The sequence below is a fragment of the Eptesicus fuscus genome, chromosome 11, assembly GCF_027574615.1.
Source record: "Eptesicus fuscus isolate TK198812 chromosome 11, DD_ASM_mEF_20220401, whole genome shotgun sequence".
Lineage (NCBI taxonomy): Eukaryota > Metazoa > Chordata > Mammalia > Chiroptera > Vespertilionidae > Eptesicus > Eptesicus fuscus.
In genome coordinates, this window is record NC_072483.1 from 60,922,038 (window position 1) to 60,947,812 (window position 25,775).

General features: G+C 51.8%; 1 protein-coding gene across 4 annotated transcripts in view; it reads right to left on the reverse strand.

Annotated features, from left to right (window-relative positions):
• Window positions 1–25,775, reverse strand: part of AGAP1 (ArfGAP with GTPase domain, ankyrin repeat and PH domain 1) — a 410,505-nt gene that overhangs the window by 265,445 nt on the left and 119,285 nt on the right. For all 4 annotated transcript variants that reach the window (XM_008138427.3, XM_008138426.3, XM_054722794.1 and 1 more), the window contains exon 2: window positions 4,266–4,324. In XM_008138427.3, coding sequence (XP_008136649.1) covers window positions 4,266–4,324 — 59 coding nt within the window. The remainder of the gene's footprint in view (window positions 1–4,265; window positions 4,325–25,775) is intronic.

Genomic DNA, 25,775 nt, shown 5'->3' on the forward strand with positions numbered 1-25,775 from the left:
GACTGACCCAACACTAGTGAGTACAAATAAGCTACTCTTTCGCTGTGGCTGAAAGCCAGACTTCGCAGAAGAGCCTAAATAGAGCTGTCTCCTTCCTGCTTTCTTGTGTCTTCCTTTCACCTGAGGCCTCTATAATCCGAGAATTTCTACCTATTAATTATTCTTTTGCTCAAGGGCACCTGCTGTTTGTCAGCTTCATGCTGAGAAAATTTAAAACAGCGTGCCACAGAATTAAATTTTTAATTAAGATTAGAGTGCCTCTTTCCCGAGAAGGAAAACGCTCAGAATCAAACACTGTGTGAGCCGGTGCTTTCTGCACGTGGCAACGGTCCTTCCTGCCTACGTGCCCACGACATGCCAAGAACTGGCGGACCCACCAGGAGGAACAAATCGGTCAGTCCTGGGGGGCGTGGGAGGTGTTAGTGGGTGTGAATGGCCATCTCATTGACCTACATTCGCCACCCTGGGCGTTATCCTAACCTGAAACACTGCAGGAACCAGCAGCCAACTGTGGGGAGGAAAAGAAGAACGAAGGACAAGGCTCGTTCAGGGCAGAGCTGCCCTGGGCCCGGGAACCGCTGCAAGTACAACAGGAGAGGGCGCCGGCAGCCAGCCCGGGCCTGCAGGCTCCGTGGGGGGACAGTGTCCTGGCCATGACAGACGTGCCGGCGTGGGGTGGCCGAGGTGGTCACCCCGGCCCTTCGTCCTGGGGCAGGGCCGCGAGCCCTCAGGACGCCGCGCTCCACATCGCCGTTCACGAGGGAAAGAGAGCACCGTCTCCCCCACGCTGACCTCCCTGCCTCCCAAACTCCACCACTCACCTGCTGAACACGAGGTTTGCTGAAAGGAAATCTAGGCTCTTGGTAAAAACCCCAGTTGGGAATTCAACGAAAACACAGAAGTCAGCCGTGACTAGAGGCTGATGAACGTGCCCCTCTACAGGCAAGACGTCTACGCTGGCTGCCCTCTTCCTGCCCGGACAAAAGCGCCAAGCCTGCGCCTGGCATACAGGGCCCCTCTGGTCCTCTGTCATTGATTATCGAACCCTCACACAACCTCAGGACACGGCATGGTACTACCACCCTGGAAAACAGAGCAAACACTGAGCTGTTTTCTCTGACAGATTCCCGAAGACTGATCGCAAAATGTTACATAACGAGTCCATCTGAGGCTTGCTATTATGTCATTTAATTGTTTGTGAAACAGAGTCAGGGGTTCCGAAGGCGCTGACCTAAGGGGCCACCTGTCTTGGGGTGTTGGACTAGGCAGGAGACAATTGCCGCCCTGTAGATACACAGAGGCTGCCCCCGAACAAAGGAGCACTTTCTGTAGATGCTGAAACTCCTCAGCACACAAGGGATCTGCCCAGGAGGCCTGAGAGGACGAACTGCCGGCGGCCTCCACCAGGGGGCGCCCGCCGGGAGCAGAGCCAGCCTTCCACAGGGGTCAGGGGCAGGAGGAAAAGAACCTCCCCTGAGGACCTGCGGGACCACTCCCATTTCCGTGTCCAGGATGGAGTCATCCTTCGGAGAACTCAAACCCTGGGGTAGTTACTTGTGGAGAACAGGAGTCCACGCTCCCCTTGATGCAACACCTCCCGCACCCCCGGCCATTTATTTCAGACATCTGCGTGCTGTTCACCGGGCAGCAAACACATCTGTGGTAGTAAGCAGCCTCGCTACGGGCCGGCGGAACCCTGGACACCTTTAACTCTCAAAACCGGGGCTACGTCAGAGGGTTCGACACTCGGCGACTACAGTCAGTCTGTAATTATTCCAATTTAAACAAATAAAATTTTCAAATTCAACCCCTCAGTTGCACGAGCCACATTTCAAGTGCTCCACGGCCACACGGGGCCAGGGGCCAGCGCTGCCGCCCTGGACAGGGAGGACAGAACGTGTCCGCGGTGCACAAAGTTCCCCCGGCAGGGCTGACAGACAAGCACAGCTCCTGGCTCACACCCCAGCTCCGCCCTCACTAACTGGCTCCTTCAAGCCTCAGTCTCCCCATCTGTGGAACGGGGTGGTCAGGGTTAAATGGGACAGTGTGTGAAGCACTCACAACACGCCTGCACAGAGGAAGGGCTCTGCAGTGCAGCCACGATGTCACCATCGAGACCCCGTGCCCGGGTTTCACTCCCACGGCAGGACCTACACAGCACGGTGGTTTCCTGAGGGTGTTCGGGAAACTGGCCATCCCTTCTGAAAAGCTCCTGGTGACCATGATGCCAGCTGTGTGGCATTCGACTGACAGGTGTTTCCTGGCCATGCCTGGTCCAGGGGTCTCAGAACGCAGAGGCAGGAGGAGGGGCTGTTCCCAGGTCAGACCTGTGGAACCCGTGCTTCCAAAACGGGCACGACTCACAGGCCCGTTGTCTCCCGCAAGGGAAGACACCCGCTGGCAGGTGCCCCAGCCAAGGTCAAGCTCTGGTGGGAGAGCGAGGCAAGGCGACGGCCGGGCTGACACACAGCGAGGGCAGCAGGGACGGGGGACACGGTGACCCTGCCTCCCGATGTCAGGGGCCCTCCCACGCGTCCTCCTTGCTTCTCCTGATGAGGAAAGTCATACTCAAAGCCATATACACTCCCTTCACAATCCGGGTGTCCCGTGTTGCGCAATCTCATCGCGGAAGCGAGAAAGCCAAGGGTCCTGCCCCCCCGCATGTCCAACCCGTGGAAGGTGTCCCAGGGCTTCGGGGTCACTGGGCAGACAGCCTGGAGCTACTCACAAATGGGGACCTGGGAGAACGGAGGCAGGCTCCATCGGTGTGTGCTGGACGGGAAGGGCTTATCTGCGCCCACGTTATGGTCAGAGCCCATCACTGCAGAGGTATACGTGTGTGTGTGTATACACACACACGGACACACACACACACACACAGGGACAGACAGACACGCACACACACACATGCACATATACATGCATGTATGCATATGCACAAAGACACATGTACACACATGTGTATATATACACACATATACACACATGCATATATACATGTGTGTGTGTATATATATATATAGTGTCCCAAAAAATGTATTCACACTTTAATAGCTGATTTCTATTACATTTTGAAATTAAATGTATTTTTAATAACAACTGCCTTTATAATTATTCAAAATGTGCATAACTTTTGGGACACCCTGTATACATAAATACATATATATGCATACACACATATGCACATGCATGTACATGCACCCACATATATTTTGTTAATCATTACCTGAGGATATTTTTTTCCCCATTGATTTTTAGAGCGAGTGGCAGGGAGGAAGAGAGAGAAACATCAACGTGAGAGACACATAGATTGGTTGCCTCCCTCACATGCCCTGACTGGGGCCGGGGATCAAATCTGCAACCCAGGTACATGCCCTTGACTGGAATCGAACCTGTGACCCTCCGGTGGGCAGGCCGACACTCTAACCTCTGAGCCACACCGGCCAGGGCAATATAGGAACATATATACACACATACATAGATACACACACCCATACATATAAATACGTACATAAGTGCGTACTCTTATACACACATAAATATGCATACACACACACACATACGAACATATATACATATAACTATACACACACCCAAGTACATCCCCCCAAAGCCAGTTATTTCATAACAAGGAACATCACACTTCAAGATAAAGTCTGCCCCTTCCTTCACCCTAAGTGGAAGCCGGGAGGGGGCCCTGGCTCAGAGGTGTGGCTGCAAGAGACCCAGGTCATGTTTCATAAGCCAATTGTAAGCTTTAACTAATGTCATTGAAAGAATGAAGTTTGTACTAAAACAAAATTCTTCTTTTAATTTTATGCCACACTTTGTAATGCAGTAACAGTCACATTTTTAAATGATGAATTCCCAAGCCTCATGAATCGTTCTAGAAATTTTCCATGACATCCAACAAAGGATAAATAAAGCCGTGTGTGTGTGTGTGTGTGTGTGTGAGAGAGAGAGAGAGAGAGAGAGAGAGAGAGAAACACATACACACACAAACAAGAGCAGACGATGGAGGGACCTGCCGGTGCACACAGGCTGGCTGTCCATCTCGGCCTCACAGGCACTCAGGGCTCCAGCCCCAAACCGCCAGCTACTCCTGGCCCTTCTAGGGACACACCCAGAGGCAAGCTCCACCTCGGGGCCCCAGGGACAAGCAGGCCCCAGGGATGCAGGCCTGGGTGTGATCAGGTCACCGCCTGCCACAGAGCCCCCTCCTGCGGGTGAGCACAGACAACGGCCAAGGCCAGGGAAGCACTCACCACTTTGAGCTCCGGGACAGATCGACTCAACGTCCATTCCTGGCTGTTCACAAAGGCATCTGCAAAACAGGAGGGTGACAGAGTGAGACACAGGACACTGAAGTGCAAGGTCAGAATGCCCCAATGCGCCAGGTTTCAGACCAGGACACCACGGTGCAGAGAGAGCTCCTGACGGCACCTCCGCCCGAGTCCACACGGCGGCTCCGATTCCAAGCCTGCGCTCTGCCCGTCTAAACCACAGGCCCGCTCTGCCCGTGACTCCAGGGCTCTGTGGCTTCCACTTCCCTCACCTCACAGGCTCCTGCCCAGCCCACAGGCCCCACCCCGTCCAGGACGTCCTGGCTGTGCGCATTCACAGGGGTGGAGACGCAGGAGGCACCTGGCTGCCCGGAACGGACCCAGTAGCCAGTCAGCCAACTTTGGGCCTTTTGGTTTTTACTCAAAGTCCCTTATCTGAAATCCCCAAAACCATGCTATAGAGGATGATGAAGGATGTTAACAATGTAACATTGCATGGTGTAGAAGACACTCCTGAAGTTCTGTTTCTCAGGAACATACCGGAGGATGCCAGAAAGACGAGTCCCCAGCCAGCGTGGGCCCTCAGCACAGCCATGCCCTTAGCCCCCTCGGGGTGGCCTCCCCTGCCCGCCATCTCTGCCTCTCACCCCCACATGCAACACAGATGACCCCAATGACCTGATCTCCCATGCCCCACACGAGCCACTTCTCCTCCATGAGACCCACGGCACACCCACACTCTATGGGCCAGGAGCAGAGCGTGGCGGCAGCTCTGGCCCTCTCCTTCCAACGGGGATTCACTTTCTACGTATTTTCCACAAATTCAGAAATCTCATCACTCTGTGTTACCTCCGCAAAGAAATGGCTCACCAAATGCCTGAGTCAAGAAACGCCCCCCAGAGAGATGAGTGAGATTCCAACAAAACGGATGCGGAGTGGAAGCCAATGGCAGAGCCGTGCAACCCGCTGAGGTCTGCGAGGAAAGACAGGAAGCGCACTCAGGGGAAGCAAGGCGAACACAATCCATGGGGACACGAAATGGGTGGGGGGCCATGCACAGAGCCGACACCTGGCCCTGCAAAAAGACGGAGGGGAGGGCGGCTGGTGCTCAGGTGGAAGGAGGGAAGGATGGCCGGTGGGTCAGGAGGCGCCGGGAGGCCAAAGCAGCTGGAGAAGATGCAAGACACCCAATTAACCTGCACCCTTAGCTGAAAGGAGTGGGGATTAGTGCTCAGGATCACATGCTGGGCTCTGGGGGAACCGCACGCCAGGCCAGCTGGCAGAGCAGGTGGGCAGAGGTGCCCCTGCAGCTCTAAAGGCAAGATGTTCGCGAACGTGAAAATGAGGGCTGCTTCTGTCCTCGTGAGGTGAACATGCTGGGGGCTGCTCACGGGTGCACAGGAAGTTGTGCACCTGGCCGCCACGCTCTGGGCCGCCAGGCACCACCCTGAAGTGCCACCAATAAGACATCACCTGCAAGTGGGAGAACGTGGATGGTGCCAGCAGGCGCCAGACCAGCTGATGCTTGGCAAATGGTAACCAACACCCTCCTCACTAGTGAACGTCGCTGATTACGCTGAAAACACTTATTTTCTGTCATGAGCTGCTCTCTCGTGAACATGGGGACGTGGTGTTACAGGACCTGTGGGGTGACTCCAATGGGCTCCCCAACATGAAATGCAGGCACCAAGGTGCCCCAGAAGGTGTGTAACACTCCCAACATTGGTTACGTAAATGTGGGCATCTATATATATAAAAGCCTAAGCGACCGAACAGCCCGAACAACTGGTCGCTATGAGGCACACTGACCACCAGGTGGAAGATGCTCAATGCAGAAGCTGCCTCCTAGTGGTCAGTGCGCTCCCACAACCAACCTCCCACGGCCAGCCAACCTCCCGCAGTCCCTCCCCCTGGCTGGCCGGCCCAGTGGGCCCAGTCGCCGGCCAGGCGAAGGGACCCACCCATGCACGAATTCGTGCACCCGTCTTCTAGTATCCATATAGTAGAATACTAGGCAGCTGAGAAAATGCTCAAAGCCTCAACACACAGAAGAGAGAGAGAGAGTGTGTGTGTGTGTGTGTGTGTGTGTGTACGCACAAGCTAGTGCATGCACACATTATGTATAAAATACAGACATGAGCTTGTTGAGGCCGAGAACATTTCAGCTAGGATTAAAAACTCAACAGTTGGTGACTAAGAGTTAGGGAACCAGATGGCTTAGGGACAAGGGGAGTGAAGAGACTTTCTCTCCATGGTTATGTTTTGGTACCTTTCAGATTTTATACTCTACCATGAAAAAAAAATTAAATAATCTAGTTTTTAATACAGACCTTAGTAATTGAACAAAGAAGGTAAGTGGGAATTCACATGAGCTCACTTCATCGATGCACCACTCTTTAAACACCCCACCAAAAGATTGTGTTTGCCACAACCAACACGCCTCCCCATGTGCTGCCGTCTGTGTCCCCCTCGTTTACAGCCTCAGACGTGTGTGCAGGCCAAGGCACCCCTGCACCTATGCCAACCCGGCTCCCGGCTGCCGAGGACCAGGGCCAGCCACCAAGCTGGGTCTGCGGATGGCAGGGCCTGGGCAAGGCAGCCTCCGGGGAGAGGGGCTGGGAGCCACCGTCCACATGTCAGCCACAGGAGCGCAGGTTCTGAAGCTGCCGCGCCCTGCTGGCCCCACCCTTGGCGGCTAGGGGTCCCTCGGTGCACCCCTGAATCCCAGCACAGTCGGTCTCTGAACAGACGGGACCCTCCCTAGAGGACATGCAGACTGGACCCTTGATGGGTCTCAGGAAAGCGGTTTAGGCGCTGGCCCTCAGACGTCCCCAAGTCTCTCCCTATTTTTTCAAAAGATGCAGCTACAAAGGATTCAAGGCTGGTTTCAGATAAAAGCTCATCTCTAAACCTTCTTCCCAGCCTCCCCCTTCCAGGGCCACCTCTGACCCCCGGACCCCCGCCACCTCCCGATGACAAGGACAAGACTCTGGATCCCAAGGAATGCAATTACCCGCTGACACTGATAGATGAGAGGACAGACCTTGCCCATCTGCGGCGGCGAGCTGCGGGACGAAGCGAGGGAAAGACAACCAAAAAACAAGGCCATCCCGTTGTTTATTTTCACATTAACTCCCCGGAGAAGTTGCATTTCCCATCGCAGATCTTTGCTGCAGTCCAACCAGACTACAAATTCCCTTCGGCCTCTGCTTGCTAATAACACTAATTGAGGGACTCGGCTCAAGGTCTGTTTTCCAAAATGTTTGTTATGCAGAACCGCAAACTTAACCAGGAAATGTCAGGCCATCATTAAACTGCGCACAAAATAGGCACCCCAATTTGAAAGCCAGAAATGTTTCTGTTTGTAAAGCCTCCTTGGGCCAAAGAACAGAAGCACAATGTGGCCTGGGATGAGGGGAGACACCCCAAACCCCAACTGCTTAATTAGCTCCTCGCTGCCACCAGGGATCACGGATTGATCACCTAATTCCGCCTGCCTGGCGTGGCTCAGTGGTTGATCGTCAATCTATGAACCAGCAGAGGTCATGGTTCAGTTCCCGGTCAGGGCACATGCCTGGGTTGAAGGCTTGATCCCCAGTGTGGGGAGTTGCAGGAGGCAGCTGATCAGTGATCCTCTCTCATCACTGATGTTTCTATCTCTGTCCCCCTCTTTGAAATCAATAAAAATATGTATTTTTTTTTAAATCACCTAGTTCCTAGACTGTAGACGGAATGAGCCCGCCTCCCAGCAGAGCTATGGACTCTCATTTCTCCTCCCAAGTTACCAACCAGAGCTGAGCGCGTGGCCACGGCGGGAGCCACTTCACCGGCTCCCCTCCCGCTCCATCCATTGGGCTCCAGTGACCACAAATACAGGCTCCAGACAAACCCCAGGAAATTACACACGAGTGTCGAAAAGAGAACCTGAAATTGCAGGTGAAATTTTAAAAACATGTTATCTTGGGGTCTGAGACGTTTATGTGAAACCCTAAATTTCACAAGGATTTTTAAAAAATTCTTTTTAGCAACAGAAAAGTGAAGGAGCGTTTATTTTTAGTTTAAAGCACTCGTAAACCCAAAATATAAATGAGAACCACGATGGGAAAACCGAGCCCGTCCACAGGAAATGAGGCTGTGCCTCCCACGGCGGCCGTGTCTGTGCGGAGGGAGGAAGTGCGGGTCCGTAATGAAATAAAGTCCATTTCAAGGCTGCAGGAAAGAGCTGGTGGCACCCTGCACAGGGGTTCATGCACGATACTCGGTGACTGTCAAACACAGGGCTCAGCAGATGCCCACTGCACTGTTTTCCACGGTATGATTTAATTTCTAACTTGAAAATCCTCAGATCCTTGAAAATGGAATAAAGCACACAGCCTTGGCATACCAGATTCATTTAAGGCTTCATCGGAAGTTCAGTGGCCTCAAAGATCCACAAACAAGACAGTTTCCCACCCTCACATTCCCTGACAACCACCTACCCCCCCCCACCCCATTTCATAAGGCCCTCTGAGTACAGGGTGACGTGTACCAGGCCACCAAGACACCCCCAAATCACACCCCCTGGCTGAGAGCCCCAAGCATCTTTCCGGAGGCCTGATGCAGCTCAGCATCCTTCACAACCCGACCAGCGTCTGCCCGGATCCTTTCTCTAGTCTCCAGAGGAGCCCCCAAGGGAAATGTCTCGAGCCAGGAGGAGCTCTGGGGATCTGCAAGCTTTTAACTTCTCAGAGGATCGGTGCCCCCTTTACCCTACACTTTCCTCCAAGTGTTCCTGAATGCTAAATGCTTCATCACAAACCTGGTTCCAGAATGCTCCGAGACCACTGTGGTGCCAGGTGTGTAAATAAAGGCTTAAAAGATTCCTATCTGGGGTGGAAAGAGATTAACCAGGAAACTTATAAGCACAGCCCTGGGACACAGACAACAGTGTGGTGAAGGCCTGGGAGGGGCGGGTGCGGGGTGGAGGGAGTCAACGGGGGTGTGGGGGAAAAACACAAAGGGAAATGTCTGTAATAGTTTCAACAATAAAGGTAAATTAAAAAAGAGAGAGATTCCTGTCTGAGGATAGGAAAGTAGAAGGTAGAGGATTGGGGAATGAGAATGGAGAGGAAGAAAATGTTCCCTTCCGCCTTCAAATACGAAGAGATGCCCCTTACAGCCTGCGGCCCAGGACTTGAAGGATTCTGTGAAACACTGTAACACCTGAAGTGAAAGTGCAAAGATTTTGAAAGTTAAAATGTTGACGTGAGGATATTTTAGGAAAAGGTACGAGTCAGAACTTGCCAGAGAGCAGATCGCCAGGTTCGATGCGAAGCCATCCCTGTGAGATGGGGAAGTGGACCCCTGTTCTTCTTTCTGGGCTCTGAGTGGACGCACAACAGGAAAAGGTAAGCTCCACAGTGCGGCTTAGATGCTGGCTGGAGGCAACCACCTTATTTGTGAAAGTTAGGAAACGCTGAAATAAGCAAGAAAAATTCTCCTGGTCCGAATAAACACTGATGAAAACAGGAGAGAAACTTGGCTATTCAGTCATACACTGACCTCCTGTCAGTCCTGTGATGGATATAATTGCACCCGACAGTATTAGCTCCATAAAGAATTGCAAACAGTCAGTAATGTTGTTTAATTCACAGTGCAATTGCTGTTGATAATGAGATGTCTGGATAGGAGAGGACAATGAGTCCAGAGGACAACTGCAGAACAAGCCATCAGGATTAACTCTTTCCCAGGGCCCTGAATGTCGGCCACAGCGCCCGATGGAGCGGTTGGTGGGGCGAGGGGCAGCTGGTCCCCAGGGCCCGGGATCACGCCTGCTCACAGCCGGGGGCAGAAGGCCCAGAGGGCTCTGTGCCCTCACCATCACTGGCCCATCACTCCATCTGGGAGTCACGGGGCTGGGTGGGTGCCAACGTGTCAACTTCTCCTGAAGGTGCTTCATGAGGAATAATGACAGGAAACACCGTGTTAACGTAAAAAACATTGAAACCTGTAAAGAATTTCTGTGAGTTTATTTGAGCCAAACTGTCAACATATGCCGGGAAGCAGAACCTCAACGAATTGAGACAATGCTCGGGAGAATGTTGGGTTACATCTGTATTTATACATTGCAATCAAAGGAAGGGACATAGGTGGGTTACATGAAATCCATTGGTGATAGACTAGAGAGGCAGGAGAAAGCAAAGCAGGGAAACCCCTGGGATTGGATAAAAAGTAAAATGATAGACACACACTTAGGTGGGTGCAGGAACAATTAACATGATAACAATGAAGGAATTTGTGGTATCTGTCCTGGCACCCAGGCACATTAGGTTGTGCCCCAAGGGGTCCAGAAAAAGGGAAGTTACAAGTTACCCAGACATTTCAAAGGATATGTTATTATAGATGCAAAAAGACACATAGGCTCAGTTAAGGTAAAGGTTGACCTTGTCAGTGAAGATGCCAGCCTAGGATGTAACTGCCCACCATCACTGCTTTTAGTTAAAGTGTAATTTCAGACCATCCTTTGTGGTTACTTTAGGTCTCTGAGTTTGCAAGACCGCCATGCAGGCCTTCCCTGAGCTTGTCAGGTCAGCACGTGGCCCCTTTCGTCCACAACTGTTACTAACCTACACACACCCCAGATGGAGGTGGGGCTGCCTGCTTAGAATCCAGGCTCGACTTGTCTCAATCACTGATCTGTAAAACCTGGCCCCTCCGTGCTCTCAGGCCCCAGAATCTTCTCTGCTATAGACACCCCCTTCCCTGCAGACCTGCACCAGCTGGTGCTGGGCGCTTCCCGCTTCTCCCAACTGAACAGCCCTGGGCATGGCCTTTGGCTAGAAGTGCCCCTGACCTACTACAGACAACAGCAATCAAAAGGAAAGAGGGTGCACGCTAGCCGTTTGGCTTAGTGGATAGAGCGTCAAACCTCGGACTGAAGGGACCAGGATTCCATTCTGGTCAAGGGCAGGTAACCCTGTTGCAGGCTCCATCCCTGGCCCTCATAGGGAGGCAACCAATCAGTGTTTCTCTCTGTCTCTCCTCCTCCCTTCCACTCTCTCTAAAGAATCAAAGGAAAAATGTCCTCAGGTGAGGATTAAGAACAACAACAAAAGGTGGGCTCTCTCTCTACGGAGGGCGGGGCAGCGCGGGGTCAGGTTGAGAGTCAGCGGAAAGATCTTTCTCCACAAACAAGGCTCTGGGCAAGCCCTGGAAGCAGAAAAGACCCCACAGCCACTGCTGCTCTGTGGCTGCGCTGCAGAATGAGAATAAACTGCCCATTAGCTGTAATGCCCCGCAAACCTAATCACGGTCCCGGCTGCGGGTCTGCCGGGCCGACTGACACACAGGGACCCAGCGCTCCTCCCAGGCGGCAGAGTGCAGAGGCCGGAGGGCCTGCCTCATGGTCTCTGTGTACTCCACACCCCATGTGATTTGGGGGCCCCCTCTGTCACTGACATTTGGGGTGAGCACAAGTCACAAGCAGTGGATTAGAAGTTGGAAAACATCCCAGCTGGTGTGGCTCAGTGGTTGAGCGCTGACCTATGAACCAGGAGGTCACGCTTCGATTCCTGGTCAGGGCACATGCCCGGGTTGCGGGCTCAATCCCCAGTGGAGGCATGTAGGAGGCAGCTGATCAATGGTTCTCTCTCATCATTGATGTTTCTATCTCTCTCTCCCTTCCTCTCTGAAATCAATAAAAATATCTATAATAATAAAAGCGTAATCTGCTAATTAGACCAGACGTCCTTTGGGACAGCCTTCTGGACGAAGCCGTGGTGGTGGGGGGGCCGAGCTCCTTGCATGAATTTCGTGCACTGGGCCTCTAGTATTTATATAAAAAGAAGTTGGAAAACAAAACAAACATGCAAACTCCCTCCCTACTGGTCAGGGCAGCGCCTACCATCTCACTGCCAGTCCTGGCATCCCACCCCCTCCACACCTGCACCTCTCAATGGCCCTCTGGTCTCCAAAGAATTCCCAGCAGCTGCACAGACAGGGATGAGAGCCTGCCTTCCACCTAGAGGGGTGGGGTATGCAGGCATCACAGCACCTCAGCCGGGCGTCTGAGAACACCCCTGGCTCACTCCCCACACAGCCCCTGGGGCAGGACAGTCCCCTTCGTCCCCTGGGCTAGATGCTCCCTCGTCTTGTGCACACACGTGCGCTCTCGGGCCTGCTTCACTTCCTACAACCTCTCCTCTCTTTCCCCTGCAAGCTGCCCTCACACACCTGGCCCTGTGCCCTGAGCAGCTCAGACAGACACAGAACGGACACTGCTGCAGGTGTAGACCCCCAGGACACACACCCTGCACAAAATCTGGCCGTGCGTGGAAAAGTCCCACACTAGGTGACAACACACTGAGCATCAACGCTGGTTACGGCACGCGTCGCCAGAGCCCGCAGCTGTACACCAGGTAATTAACTAGCTAGTTAGACAGCATGCAGGCAACTGCAGAGAAGGTTGTCTGGACTCACACCCAACTAACCCGACAGCGGCAGCCATCTCTCAGGAGCGGGATGCGGGGTGTGGTGTGCCTCCATGGACTGTCTACACCTACCTTTAACGGTCACTGGGCACATGGGGGCCAGTCCCCATGTGGTACCTGCCAGGAAGTGCCCCCATTTTCTGGCTGTGAATACAAAAGCCCTGGGGTGGATATTCAAAATCAAACTCACTATGCATCCCTGGTGACTGACGTCCTCTGGAGAAATCGGCATGATTTCGGCCGCTCCATCTATCCTGCAGCTGGGGAACTGGCTGCCACCCATCAGGATGGTGCCCCTTTCTTTGAACAGTTCATGGCACATACATGGCACCTCTGTTTCTAGAAAATTCAATTTTGCATCTCCACCTCCCCTTGGAGTTTCCTGGATCTCATCAGCCACTGTCCCCAAGCTTGGTCAGGGCCGCAGCCCAGTGGCTGAGCTGGGCAGCGTGGGGGAGGGGCAGCAGGATGGAGCCACGCAGGAGGCGCAGGTCCCTGGAGCAAGAGGCCCGGCTCTCCCCTCGGGGCCTCTGAGGATGTCCCCGCTCAGGCAACTGAGCTGCCCCCTGGCTCCACTGTGCAGCCCTTGCCGACAAGGACCCTGCGGTGGTCACATCCACAAATGACCCTGGTTCTCTGATGACCTCAGTGTGGCTGTGCCAGCGGAGGGAGGAGAAAAAGGTGGGCCAAAGCCAGTCACCGCCTCCTGGGGGCCCCATCTCAGATGACGATCTTTCCATGGAGACCTTAAACAGGCTCTGAGGCTGCGCGGGATTTACTTTTGCTTGTTGCAGTGGCAATGTGCGAACACCCCCACCTGCGAGCCCGTCACGGGCACGCACCTTTCCCGCCCTGGTGAACAGGGGAGCGCCCATCTGCGCAGACACTGCAGGGAGGTAGAGGTCCCAGCCCTCAGCACCGCAGAGCCAGGGTCCCTCTGGACGTGGGACTTCCCTGGGCCCTGCCCGGCCTGAGGAATGAAGCTGGAGGGAGGGGAGAATTTCCTAGTGAACAGCCCCTCCCCAGTGTTCCGAGCTCCCAGGCTCACAGCCTCGGCAGAGAGAAACCGGAGTGGCTTCCAAGAAGGCTCTGGCACATGTAAATAGCAGCCGGAACCCACGCCAAACCCTCAGGCCCAGGCTCGGTGTGTTGGCGCGGCTGCATTTAGAACTCTGAAAATACAACCACTTATTTGGACTGGACTGAAGGGAAAAAATCAGAAGCAAAGGAAAAACACATCACTTCACCCGAAGATATGGCAAGAGCAACAAAAATCCAAAACCAATGCACCCACCCCAAGTCCACTGGGGTCTCCCCGGAGGGGAAGGCTGCCTGCCAAGCTCCCTGCGACAGGAGTGACGACAGAATCTGCCCGCTGAGGTAGAGGCATGCGCCGCCCACCCTCCAGTCTAGGGCTAAGAATAAAACACGTTTTGCTTCTTGGTTATCACTTTTATTTTAAACTAAAACCTGGGCCAAAGTGTTTCGAATGTGTAATATCAAGTGCTCCGATTTGGGCTTTGCCTGTGACACGATGTAACCTTTGGAGCCAGGCTTGCTGGCTGACAGGGAGGGAGGGTGTCTGGGATGCCCTTAAAAGGCCAGGCGCTGCCTTCACCTTCAGAAGGATGGGGTGGGATGGGGTGGGGGTTGGGGTCAAAGTCCCTACTAGTCTAGCTCTCCAGGGCCATTTGTTTTAAGAATGCGTCCTCCGCACAGTAAAGCAAGGCCTCTGCACTGACCCCAAGTGCGAGCCAGGAAGAGCCCTCACCTCCGAGGAAGAGGTAAGAGGAGCACCTCTGGACCCACGGGTGACTGGGGAGAAGGGACTCGTGTCAACAGTGCACAAACACCAGTGAGGAGCCACGGCCAACCGCGCATCCTATCTAATAAAGAGGGAATGTGCAAATTGACCGTCACGCATCACAAAGATGGCAGTGCCCATAGCCACAAGATGGAGTCCCCCCCAGCCCTTTCAGCCCTGCTGGGGGCGGTGGTGGTGGTGGTGGCAGGCACGTGGTGCAGCCAGACCCGCCCTCAGCCCCCCCCAGCTGCCCAGGGCGGGCCCGAGGCTCAGGCAAGCCTCAGATGGTGATTGCCCAGCCGCCCAGGGCCGCCCGAGGCTCAAGTAACCAGGGCCGGCCGAGGCTTGCGCTGCCGGCAGTGGCAGCAGCAGAGGTGTGATGGGGGCATCGCCTTCCCCTGATCGCCGGGTCGCCTCCCGCCCCTGAGGGTTCCTGGACTGTGAGAGAGGGAAGGCCGGGCTGAGGGACCTCCCCCACTCCAGTGCATGAATTTTCATGCACCGGGCCTCTAGTTTACTATAATAAAATACATACAACCATTAGATAAATTTACCACCAGACAAAATTAGCCCAGGAAAAATAGAAGAAACATTTTTATAAACAGTGTCAATGCCACTAAATGTCCTAAAATGTGCAGTACGTTCCAGAAAGCAAAGTGTCCAGCCGACAGCTGACCTCCACCTCCTGGGCAGGGGAGGGGTGCAGAACTGAGCTCACGACCCACCTGCTCCGAGAGCCCAGGCTCAGCCCTGCCGGCCAAGTCTCCCCAGGCGAGATCCGACCCACGCACACCTGGTGCGCACACGCACAGGCATGCAGAAGAGTCCACCGACACCCCGGCTCTGAACCGGAGGAACCGCCCTCTGGGAAATGGTACGGATCCTTCATGACAGGGTTGAGAGGGAGGCAGGGGTCTGAGGAGACCTTGATGGCAACCTGCCAGCTGACAGCAGGGCCCTGGAGCTGGTGACTGGGGAGGCAGCCTGGGGCTTAGCGCTTAAGCTCTCCATCCACTCCACCTGTCCGTACATCTCCACTTGGCATCTCTCCAGAGAGGGCCGATCCATCCTCCTGATCAGGGGACGAGAAGCTGCTTCACAGGGCTGCTGCTGGAACCAAGGGATGGACGTATGCGAAGTGCTTCCGAGGGTGCCCCGCCCTGCTGGCTTCACGTAGGTGTGGCTGCCCTGGCTGTTCCTGCCTTATTGTGACACAGCAACAAAACCAGCCTAAAAATAGGCACCAATGGCCTATTCCTCAAATAGCAGTTGGGTGGCAGGAGCACCAGACTTCGGAACAGGGCCCAGGGCCTCGGGCACACCCTGCTGTGCACGCCCTCTGTCTCCCCACCCCCACCCCCAGAGCTCATTCCCTCCCCACAAAAAGGCTGTGACTCACTGCCAGGCCCTCCGGAGGAACGTTACCTGCACGGCTCAGAGGTGGAGCACCGACCTTTGACCCAGGAGGTTATGGTGTAATTCCTAGTCAGGGCACATGCCCGGGTTGTGGGCTCGATCCCCAGTAGGGGGTGTGCAGGAGGCAGCTGATCAATGATTTTCTCTCATCATTGATGTTTCTATCTCTCCCTCTCCCTTCCTCTCTGCAGTCAATAGAAATATATTTTTAAAAAAGAAAAGAAATACAGACTGAATTTCATTTCAACAGCAGCAAAGCCCCCAGCGGGACTGAAAGGACGGGGGGACTCCGGCGGGGCTGATGGTCCTAATGGGTACGAGCCGTCATACACACCTGTGTGACGACAACCTCAACATGAGAAAAGAATTCCAGTGCCCACTTCCACGCCTCCCAGAAACGGGACGTGCTCCAACGACAGCCTGAGCAGAGCCTGGCTCGTGGGACCTGACCTTTCTGAGAGTAGCCTGACCTGCAGGGACCGGGGAGGCAGACGGGCCAGGAGTGTGTGCCAGGCGCAGGGCTGGCAAGGAGAAAGCTGACTGAGCTGATGGGACCCTCCTGGACTCCAGGAACAACTGGAGACTGAAGGAAAGTGCTCTCTAGTAGCTGCCCAGGAACTCAAACTCCAACAGGCACACCCAGGACTCTGACACGGAGAGCACAGGGCCCGACAGCTACAGACCCCGACGGTCGGGCCTCTGGTCTGAGCAGAGGACCGCCTCCTGCCACAGGCAGCTACCTTCCCGAGCGTGTGCCTCCCTCGGTGATTCCAGTCACTCTGCAAACATCGGCCTGCAAATGTCACAGTAAATCCCTACTGCCAGTGAATGACAACATGAAAAGCTGACACATTATATAAACAAACTGTTCCAAGCACTGGGCACCAGGCATAATGCAATTTTATCTGCATGTTTTCTCAAATTATAACTAACAGGCATCAAATACATCTTAAGTTTAGAACCTCACCCCCGAATAGATTTTGTGGATGAGAAAAGGGGTTCTGTGGGAAGTCCCCTCCCAGGGTGATCTGATCATCAATGCCTAACTGGGCAGGTCTCGGTGGGAGGTCCCAGACTCATAACTTTAGTAAAAGGTTGATCTTTGCCTTGAGCAAGCCCTGGCCTTGGTTTCTGTGCACCTAGGTCAGTGATGGGCAACCTTTTGAGCGTGGTGTGTCAAACTTCGCCAAAAAACTGAGCATAACTCGGGCAGTGTGTCACTTTGAGGAAAAAACTAACTCCAAGACTCTAGTAGCAAATGTTTCATCCTCAGGAGCAGCAAATGTTTCATCCTCGGCATGCAGCCGCGTGTCATCAGAAATGGCTACGCGTGTCAGTGCTGACACGCATGTCATAGGTTCGCCATCACTGACCTAGGTTAACACAGCTTTGAAATGAGCTGTACCCACCCAAGAAGGCACATAATCTTGTTAACATCACGGAATCCAATCCCCGCCATCCTTTCTCCCACCTCCTGTAATCTCCCTTGCTCCGCCCTTAATTCCAAACGTGTAAAAGAAACTGTGAAACTGTCCCTCTAGGGAGCACCGGGGAGCTTGCTCCCTGGCAATGTCAACAGTTTGGTTCACGTAAATTCATAAAGGTGCGCTACAGGTTTGGACGTTTCTTACAGCAACCATTTTTAACCTGGTACCTACATGGCCTTTCTAGAATTTACCTGGCACTGGATACTCACATCACATCATCACATTTACTGCAAATCACAGTCCCGTTTCCTCGGTCGGCCTGAGGATGAACTCCCTGGGGGTGGAGGGTGTTGGCGAGGGCGTGCCACCCAGGAAAGCTAGTGCTCAGATCTCCACCCAATGGACCCTGAGACTCAGTCTCCTTCTGTGTGAACCAGTATCTATCTTAAGACTTGAAAGAAAAGGAAAATGACACAAAAACCTCCGATAGAGAACACTGACTGCCCTATGAGTGCAAGTTTGTCCGATGGTTCCTGTACTGAAAGCAATGTTCACGCTTAGAGGCTGGGTTCACCCTTCACTGGACACGGGGGCCCTGCGGCCAGGAGGACCTGGTGCTCCCCTGGGTCACTTCCCGGCACTAAGGAACCTTCAGTGGCTCTAGGACGAGCCTGCAATGACCAAGTGCTTGTGCCTGACGTGGCAGGACAGTCGTCCCTCCTTAACCACCGTTTCGCTTTCCCAGGTTTCAGGTACCAGTGGTCAGCCATGGTCTGAGTGTGTTTTGGGGGAAAATTCAGAAGTAAAAAATTCATAAGCTTTAAACTGCATGGTGTTCTGAGTATCGTGATGAAATCTCACTAGGGCTCAGGAGTCATGCTTTGTCCAGCGTCTCCATGCTGTATATGCTACCATCCAGGGGAGGGGGAGAGAGGGAGGGAGGGCTGGTGGAGGGAGGGGGGAAGGGAAGCCACAGTCTCTTACCTTTATTACAGTATATTGTTATAACTGTTCCATTTTATTTCTAGTCAATGTTAATCTGTGACTGTGACTGGTTTACATATTAAACTTTATTATAAGTATGCATGCCTAGGACAAACAGTGCACACAGGGTTTGGTACTCTACGAGGTACCAGGTATCCGTGGGGGTTGTATCCCCGTGGATCAAGGGGGAAGACTGTACTTCCTATGCAGAAGGGTCAAAAGGGCAGCCTGAGACCAACACAGGTCCAACGCCACCATCTGTATCGTTACATACATTAGAAAACCTCAATACTAAAGGTAACATGGAAAGTTCCAAATAACCTCTATTCCACTCTACTGCACTGAACAAACTTGATGAATATAGCGGTAGTGGGAAGAGTGGCAGTCATTGCTCCCACGGGCTAAGGCTTCTGCAGGGACAGGCTCTTCCCGGAGGCCAGCACAGGCCGCGATGGAGGGCGGGGCTGCACAAGGCGCTCAGAGCGCTGCTGGAAACAGCCACGGATCTGGCTCCATCAGGGCGGAAATGAATCCATATGCAAAGTCGATCACCCTTCTAGTTACATGAATAAGGGGGGGGGGGGGGAGGGCAGGAGGTTAAGCCAAAGAAAAAAGATGATCTGTTCTCTCCATGTGCAATTTTAAGATACAATGGTGAACAACTTAAAAGGAACTGGTAGCTTTGGCAGTTACAGAACAGGCACGGGGATGTACCGCATGGGGAATACAGTCCGTAACAGTGCAGTGACCATGCACGGTGTTAGACTTACCGGATGACTTCATAAGCTATATCAATGTCTAACCACTAGCTGAACACCTGAAACTAATCCGATACTGGAAAATAAAAAAGAATTTAAAATAAAAAGAACTGAAGATCATGGGAAAATAAAGGATGGTGTAGTAAAAACAAAAAGCCAGGTTAGCCCTGGCCGATTTACTCAGTGGATAGAGGGTCCCAGGTTCGATTCTGGTCAAGGGCACGCACCAGGTTGCAGGCTCCTCCCCGGCCCGGGGCCCTGGTCAGGGCACATGCAGGAGGCAACCAATCGATGTGTTTCTCTCACATCGATGTTTCTCTGTCTTTCCCTCTCTCGTCCCCTCTCTCTAAACATCAATGGAAAAATATCCTCGGGTGAGGATAAAAAAAAAAAAGCCAGGTTAGCTGACACCTGTGGCAGCTTTGGGCATGCATCTGGCCCACCTGGGCAGGTGTGCAGCTCTCGGCAGGTGTACCTTCAAACGTGTCCATGTAGCTGACGTTTTCTATCTTTAGGTCCTTTGCAGGCCATGCCAGGTCATCATTCAAAAGCAAAGACGCTGCCGGGCTGCAGAGCACAGCACGCCGCCACGGTCATCTCGCCTCCCCGAGGCCCAGCCAGGGCGGCAGGAGACTGGGATTTACATGAACGAGGCCTGCATGGGGCAGAGGGGGCTCGGCAGTGAGTGGCTTGCCCAGCGCCTCACCATTCTGAGTGTTGCAGCCAAGACTCAGCCTCCTCCACGTGGCAATGACCGTCTCCCACAAACAGAGCGCTCTCTCCTCCCGCCACCATCCAAGCATCACTCACACACCCGGAGTCAGCTTAGAGTCAAGGCGCTAGGAGAAGGCAGGAAAGAGGCAGAGGCTGTGAGAGAACCAGACTGAGGTCGCACTCAGACCTCACCCCTGGTGCCCACAGGACAAACGGCATCAGTGCCCTGAGGATCGCGACGGCCAGCCGTGGGGGCAGCTCGGGTGACAGAGGGGAGGTGGGGCAGGCGGCTTCTGGCTGGCAGACAGAACTGGGGTCTCAAAGTAGAACAAAGCTGGAGCCACGGTGGGGGCCGCAGGCCAGGCCAGGACATTACAGACAGAGGCATCTCCCTTCCCTTAGGTTTGGGAGGAAGCCACATCTGGGGTGAAGACAGGGATAAAAATCAGCAAGCACCTGGACCCTGAAAGGACTGCTGAGTTTAAAAGCAGGGTGGACTTTCAGCCCATCAATTCTAAGCCTCCAGACTAACAACACAGGACCCCCTTCCAAGGGTCCCTGACTGGCCTTGTTTGAAAGCTCCAGTGACAGGGAGCTCTCCAGGGAAGCGGGCAGGCGTGGCAGAGTGGGACAGCTGCTGGTGAGAGGTGACGTCCACACATCCCTCTCCCTAGACATTGCACGAATCAGTGCTAAGCAGCTCCTGGTCCTTCTTATATCTGCCTCTCAAAATACTGGGAGACAAGTGTTGATACTCCAGGTTTAATGCAAGGAAGTTGGTTTCCAGAACATTCCACGAACCAGATCAGGAAAGCCGATAAGGCATCTACTCTTCAATGCAAGCGCAATCAGATTCTCAGAAGCTTGGGATTCTTGTTTGGCAACTCCAATAAGCGAAGCGATAAGATCCAAGTATCCTGGAGCTATGATGAGCTGTGGCACGGAAGGCCCGCCTGGCTCAGGTCTGCCACACCCCATGGAACTGTGCCAGGTTCTCAGGTAGCAGGACTGGAGTTGCAGGTTACAAATGAGCATCCCCAAGTCCACCTGGGATTTCTATTGTTTTAGGGCCCTTGCTGGTTGCAGCAGGAATGTACAAACTGGACAAATACCCGCCGTCCCCCACCCCACAGCTGAAGAAGTCCTGTCTGAGTAATTCTGATCTAGTGTCCAGAGAAGGCAGGGGCTGGGGACATTGTTCTCAGAGTCAATTCTCAAGTGTCCGACAGTCAGCAGGAAGGCTGAAAGGAGTCCTTGCAATGACAGGCACAGAGGGTGAGAGAACACAAGACTCCCTGGGAACTATCTCAAACGAATGGACGTCCACTCGAAGAAATGTGTGTACGCTGGGAGGCAGAGACAGTCCTCTGAATAAAGGGAGCGGTCCTGTGTGTGGACCAAAACGGTCACTCACTATGTCATGCAAAACCTGGAGCCCAAGGATCACAGCAGAAAGAGATCGGAAGCTGTGCACTATCTCAACAGCAGGCTGTGTGCGAGCGTAACCCTCATCTTCCCTCTCACTCCTGCCAACTGAAATGTGCCTCTTCCAACTACCGCCATTAGATAAGGACAGCCACGTGACCCCTCCACAGGCCTCTGGCTGGCACACCCTGGTGCCCAAGGAGTGAAGAGCCTTCCCATCTCCTGACATATGGGAAGGAGGCGTATTTGTATAAGCTTCGAGTCTTCACATCCATTAGTGATGTAAGTACCAAAGCCAACTACAAAAATGAAAATAACAGGAGATTATAGAAAGCAAGGGGCCAAGACCTATCCTTGAATTCAGACCAGCTAAATGAAGAGGCATGCACTAACATTCTTTAAATTATAGGAGCATCTACAGTGATGTCTTCAGTGAATTAACAGGAGAAAAGAGAGCAAATGTGAATGCCTCCATCAACTGCAATAGATGAGACATAATTTCGAAGGCAGGCACCTATAAACAAGTCAATATCAATACCACGGTGGACTCCAATTTGGGCTGAACCAAACCTAGGCCAAAACGGCAATGGGCAGATGGTACTTCTGCGTAGGTGATGCAAAGATGACAGATCTCCCTTCTTTTTGCTAATCTGCCTACCTTAACACCAATTCTGAGCATCACCTGAGATACAACTGCAGCTATACATGGCCCATCTCAACCACAGTCCTCACAAACAGAACCTTCACTTGTCCATTAATTTATTCATTGTGACAGCATTTTAAAATATATTTTATTGATTTTTTACAGAAAGGAAGGGAGAGGGATAGAGAGTTAGAAACATCGATGAGAGAAACATCCATCAGCTCCTCCTGCACACCCCCTAACTGGGGATGTGCCCACAACCAAGGTACATGCCCTTGACCGGAATCGAACCTGGGACCCTTGAGTCCGCAGGCCAACGCTCTATCCACTGAGCCAAACCGGATAGGGCAGTTGTGACAGCATTTTAAATTGATATAATTATTTCAAATCTTTATAGAAAAAAAAGTCCAAAAACTTAAAGTGAATTTCCTATAGAAAACAGAAACCTAATAAAAAAAAACTTTTTGTAAAGCTCATTGTGGAAAACATATAACATCCTTTTTAATGCTTGATGTTGGTATTAATCATATAGAACTGGGCAACAGAAATGATTTCTCAGGAGTTAACTATAGAAATCCCAACCAACTTGCTCATACAGAATCTCCTCTATGCCATCTGTTAAGCTCCTACTGATCCTGTAAAACCCAAATCATTTTACCCCTCTGTGAGGTCTTCATTAACTCCTTCTCCTGCTCATGGATATTTGTTGCCTTTTTTGTGTCCCCCAAGTCCTCTCATTAATTCCTCCCACAAGCATTTGTCAAAAATCTACACGCCAAGCACAATGCTCTGAACCCTGCAGTACAAGAGGGACTCGCTATTAGAATTGGCAGACAAGAACACCCTGGGACTAGTGCACCAATGGAGGTGTGCTGTGCAGAGAAACACAGTTCATACCTTCCCTAAGTGTCCCTTGAAGCTGTGATTTACTAGAACTTCCTCATGTCCCCCAACCGGCTACTGACCTCTGGAGACAGGATCTGGGCCCTGCTCCCGCTGCAGAACACACCACAGACACTCAGTGTTTGTTCACGCAACAGAAAAACAAGACGACTCAAAAACAAACAAAAAAAAATAAGAGTAGTGCCGGTACTTTACAGTTGGCTCATATACCACCAAACAAAAGGTATTTGTTAACTGTATAGCTAGCCAGACAACTGCACTGGGTCTAGGCTAAACCCGGAGAACCCCTTTAGCAGATGCAATTTTAAGCATTCCTTTGTGGCAGGATAATCTAAGTCCAGGGTGACGTGAAGAGAGATACTAACAGGTGACGATGCTGTAACACGGGCTCTGATTGGAGAAAATAAGCACAGCAAGACTCAGCCCCTGCCTCTGGTGTCTGCTCAGAGGGGTGAGGCTGACCTTCAGCAGCTCTGCCTGTATCCCAAGCAGGCTCTCCGTCACCAGGGGAGCAATTCAACTTTATGGCAGCAACAGCAAAACTGGGTGCTCTAAGCTGCTATCTGCAGCCATTTATAAAAAGCAAGTGAATTCCTAAACTATCAAGTAAATCCTTCAATACTGAGTATGTAATTAATTCAAAATGTTTCAAATGAGAAGCTGAGTTACATTCTTTAAAACCTGCCACACCTTTTCTGTAACAAGTCAAGTTTAAAAGTTAAGATGTATCCAGTTATTTCAGTAATTTGGTTTCATTTAATTGCTGCTTCCTCTCCTTCTCCACTGAAGTTTTTTCTTCTTTTAAACTGTATAAAATGGTCGGTAATGTTACAGAAATGGATACAAATCAAGGGAATCAGAAATGAAAGAACAAAGCCTCTCATAAAAAAATATGCTGTCAAATATCAGTTGTAAATTACTAATCTAAAATGCTAATAAACTCAGTCAGGGCTATCAACGAATCATTTTATTGCTGTAATCAATCCTCCCAGACAGCAACACAACACCCTACACACACGTGCAGCTCTGGACTGGCATTGCCTTTGGCGGGTTCCAAGAGTGTTAGCAGGCTGCCTGGGATACAGAAAGTGACGCCTACAATGTAATTAATCACTTATCATTCCATCCTTCTTTGTATTAAATGATACTTGTGTCAACAGACTGCCCTAATACATGTGTGTCAGGTGACAGGAAACTGCCCTGGACCTGACACAGGGGCTCCCGGAAACCTCCTGGGCTCAGGAATAGTTGTGAACCTCAGAGGACCAGCTGCCCTGGGTCTCTGGGCAGTGACTGTCATACATGGGGGGAGCGGGCAGGGAGAGAAAGAGCCTAAACAGATGTGAACCAAAGGACAAGAGAATCATTCTGAGAAGGCAGGAGCTTCAAACCTTCCCCCCTGATGCCCAGGTAAGAAGACAGGAAAATCCCAGGTATGTGATGTGGAAGCCTGTGTGTGACGTAAAACAAGACTCCAACCATCTTGCTTCCCTAAGCTGAAAGAGACTAACAAAAGGAAAGCCTGCCTGATGACAATCTTCTCTAATTTCCTTTAGACTTGAAAAAACTTCAAATTTTAATATTGTGGCCAAGATTTAAAGAAACTAGTGCAACAAGGTATATATATATATCACATCATGGGTCCACAATAGCTGATCTGTTATTCTGAAATCAAAAAAAGGCAAAAAAAAAAAAAGTGTTTAGCAGACTCTTGGTGGCAAAACATTTATCATACTGAACGTGAATATCTCAGACTTCGCTACAAATCATCAGTGCCTGTGGCAGAGTGCTGCCGAGCACACTGGCCGAGTTCTGGAGCCTGCACCACGGCACCTCGCCAAAATCCACATCTTCCGAGTCCTGCAAACCCACCTGGCCCGGCTGTGGGCAAGGCCTTGGGCACCTTCAGCCTCCTGACATTCCCAGAGATACGGGCCTGTGTCACTGTATCTGACTGTTGCCTTAGGAGATTTTTACCCTAAAGTCATAACCTCATTTAATTAGCACCTAAATTACGAAAAACTGTGTCATAGGAAGCCGACATATAAAATGTGGGCAAGTATATAATAAAATGTAATAAAATGAGACCTGAAAGCTGTGGGGGATGTACCTTTTACTTGTAAGGACACTGATCTTATAAGTATCTTAAGAACCATGACATTTCAGGCATGTTAGCTTAAGGCAGGTGGAAAAGGTGGCCTTTCTGTCATTACCTAGAACTTCAGAATAAAGTAAGGTCCTGCAGTTCTGACTGTGTGTGCTGTGACCTAGTGCGTTAACATTCGGCTTTTCTACACAACCCACAACCCTAGCCTCAGACCAAAGTAACTCCACCCTGAGAAGGATTGGCCACAAGGGACCAACAAACCAAGCACCAGTCTAATTATTACTATTGCTACCTTCTACTGCTCTAGAGGGAAACATTCCAACAAACTTCACACCTTTAGTATTTCAAGTCTACTATCTACCCATCTGAACAAAAAGGAACACGCAAGTGCCAGTGCTTTTACCTGGAATCAATAGATACAAGGACCACCTTTATTCTACATCCTTTGTGCTTCTCCCTCGCCCTCTCCCTCTACGATGCATACTTGTCTGGAACCCAGGCGGTAATTACTATTTTCTACAAAGCCCGTGAGAGCAAAGATGCAAGCCTACTATTAGAGGGGGACTAGGCTGCGTGCCTCAACTTCCATTGAACGCAAAGGGAAGTAGCAACTTTATACAAACCAAAGTAACTCATAGGATTTTTAAATACTTTCAGAGCATGTGGGAAGGGATGGGATAATGGTTGGGAGTCAAACACAAGTTTTCCAAGGCTGGTTAAAACACAAGATGTGCAAAAGAGTTCCAAAAATATAAAGTACAGCATGGAGAATATAGTCAATAATATTGTAATAACTATGGTTGGTGCCAGGTGGGTTCTAGAAGTATCGAGGGTGTCGCTTTG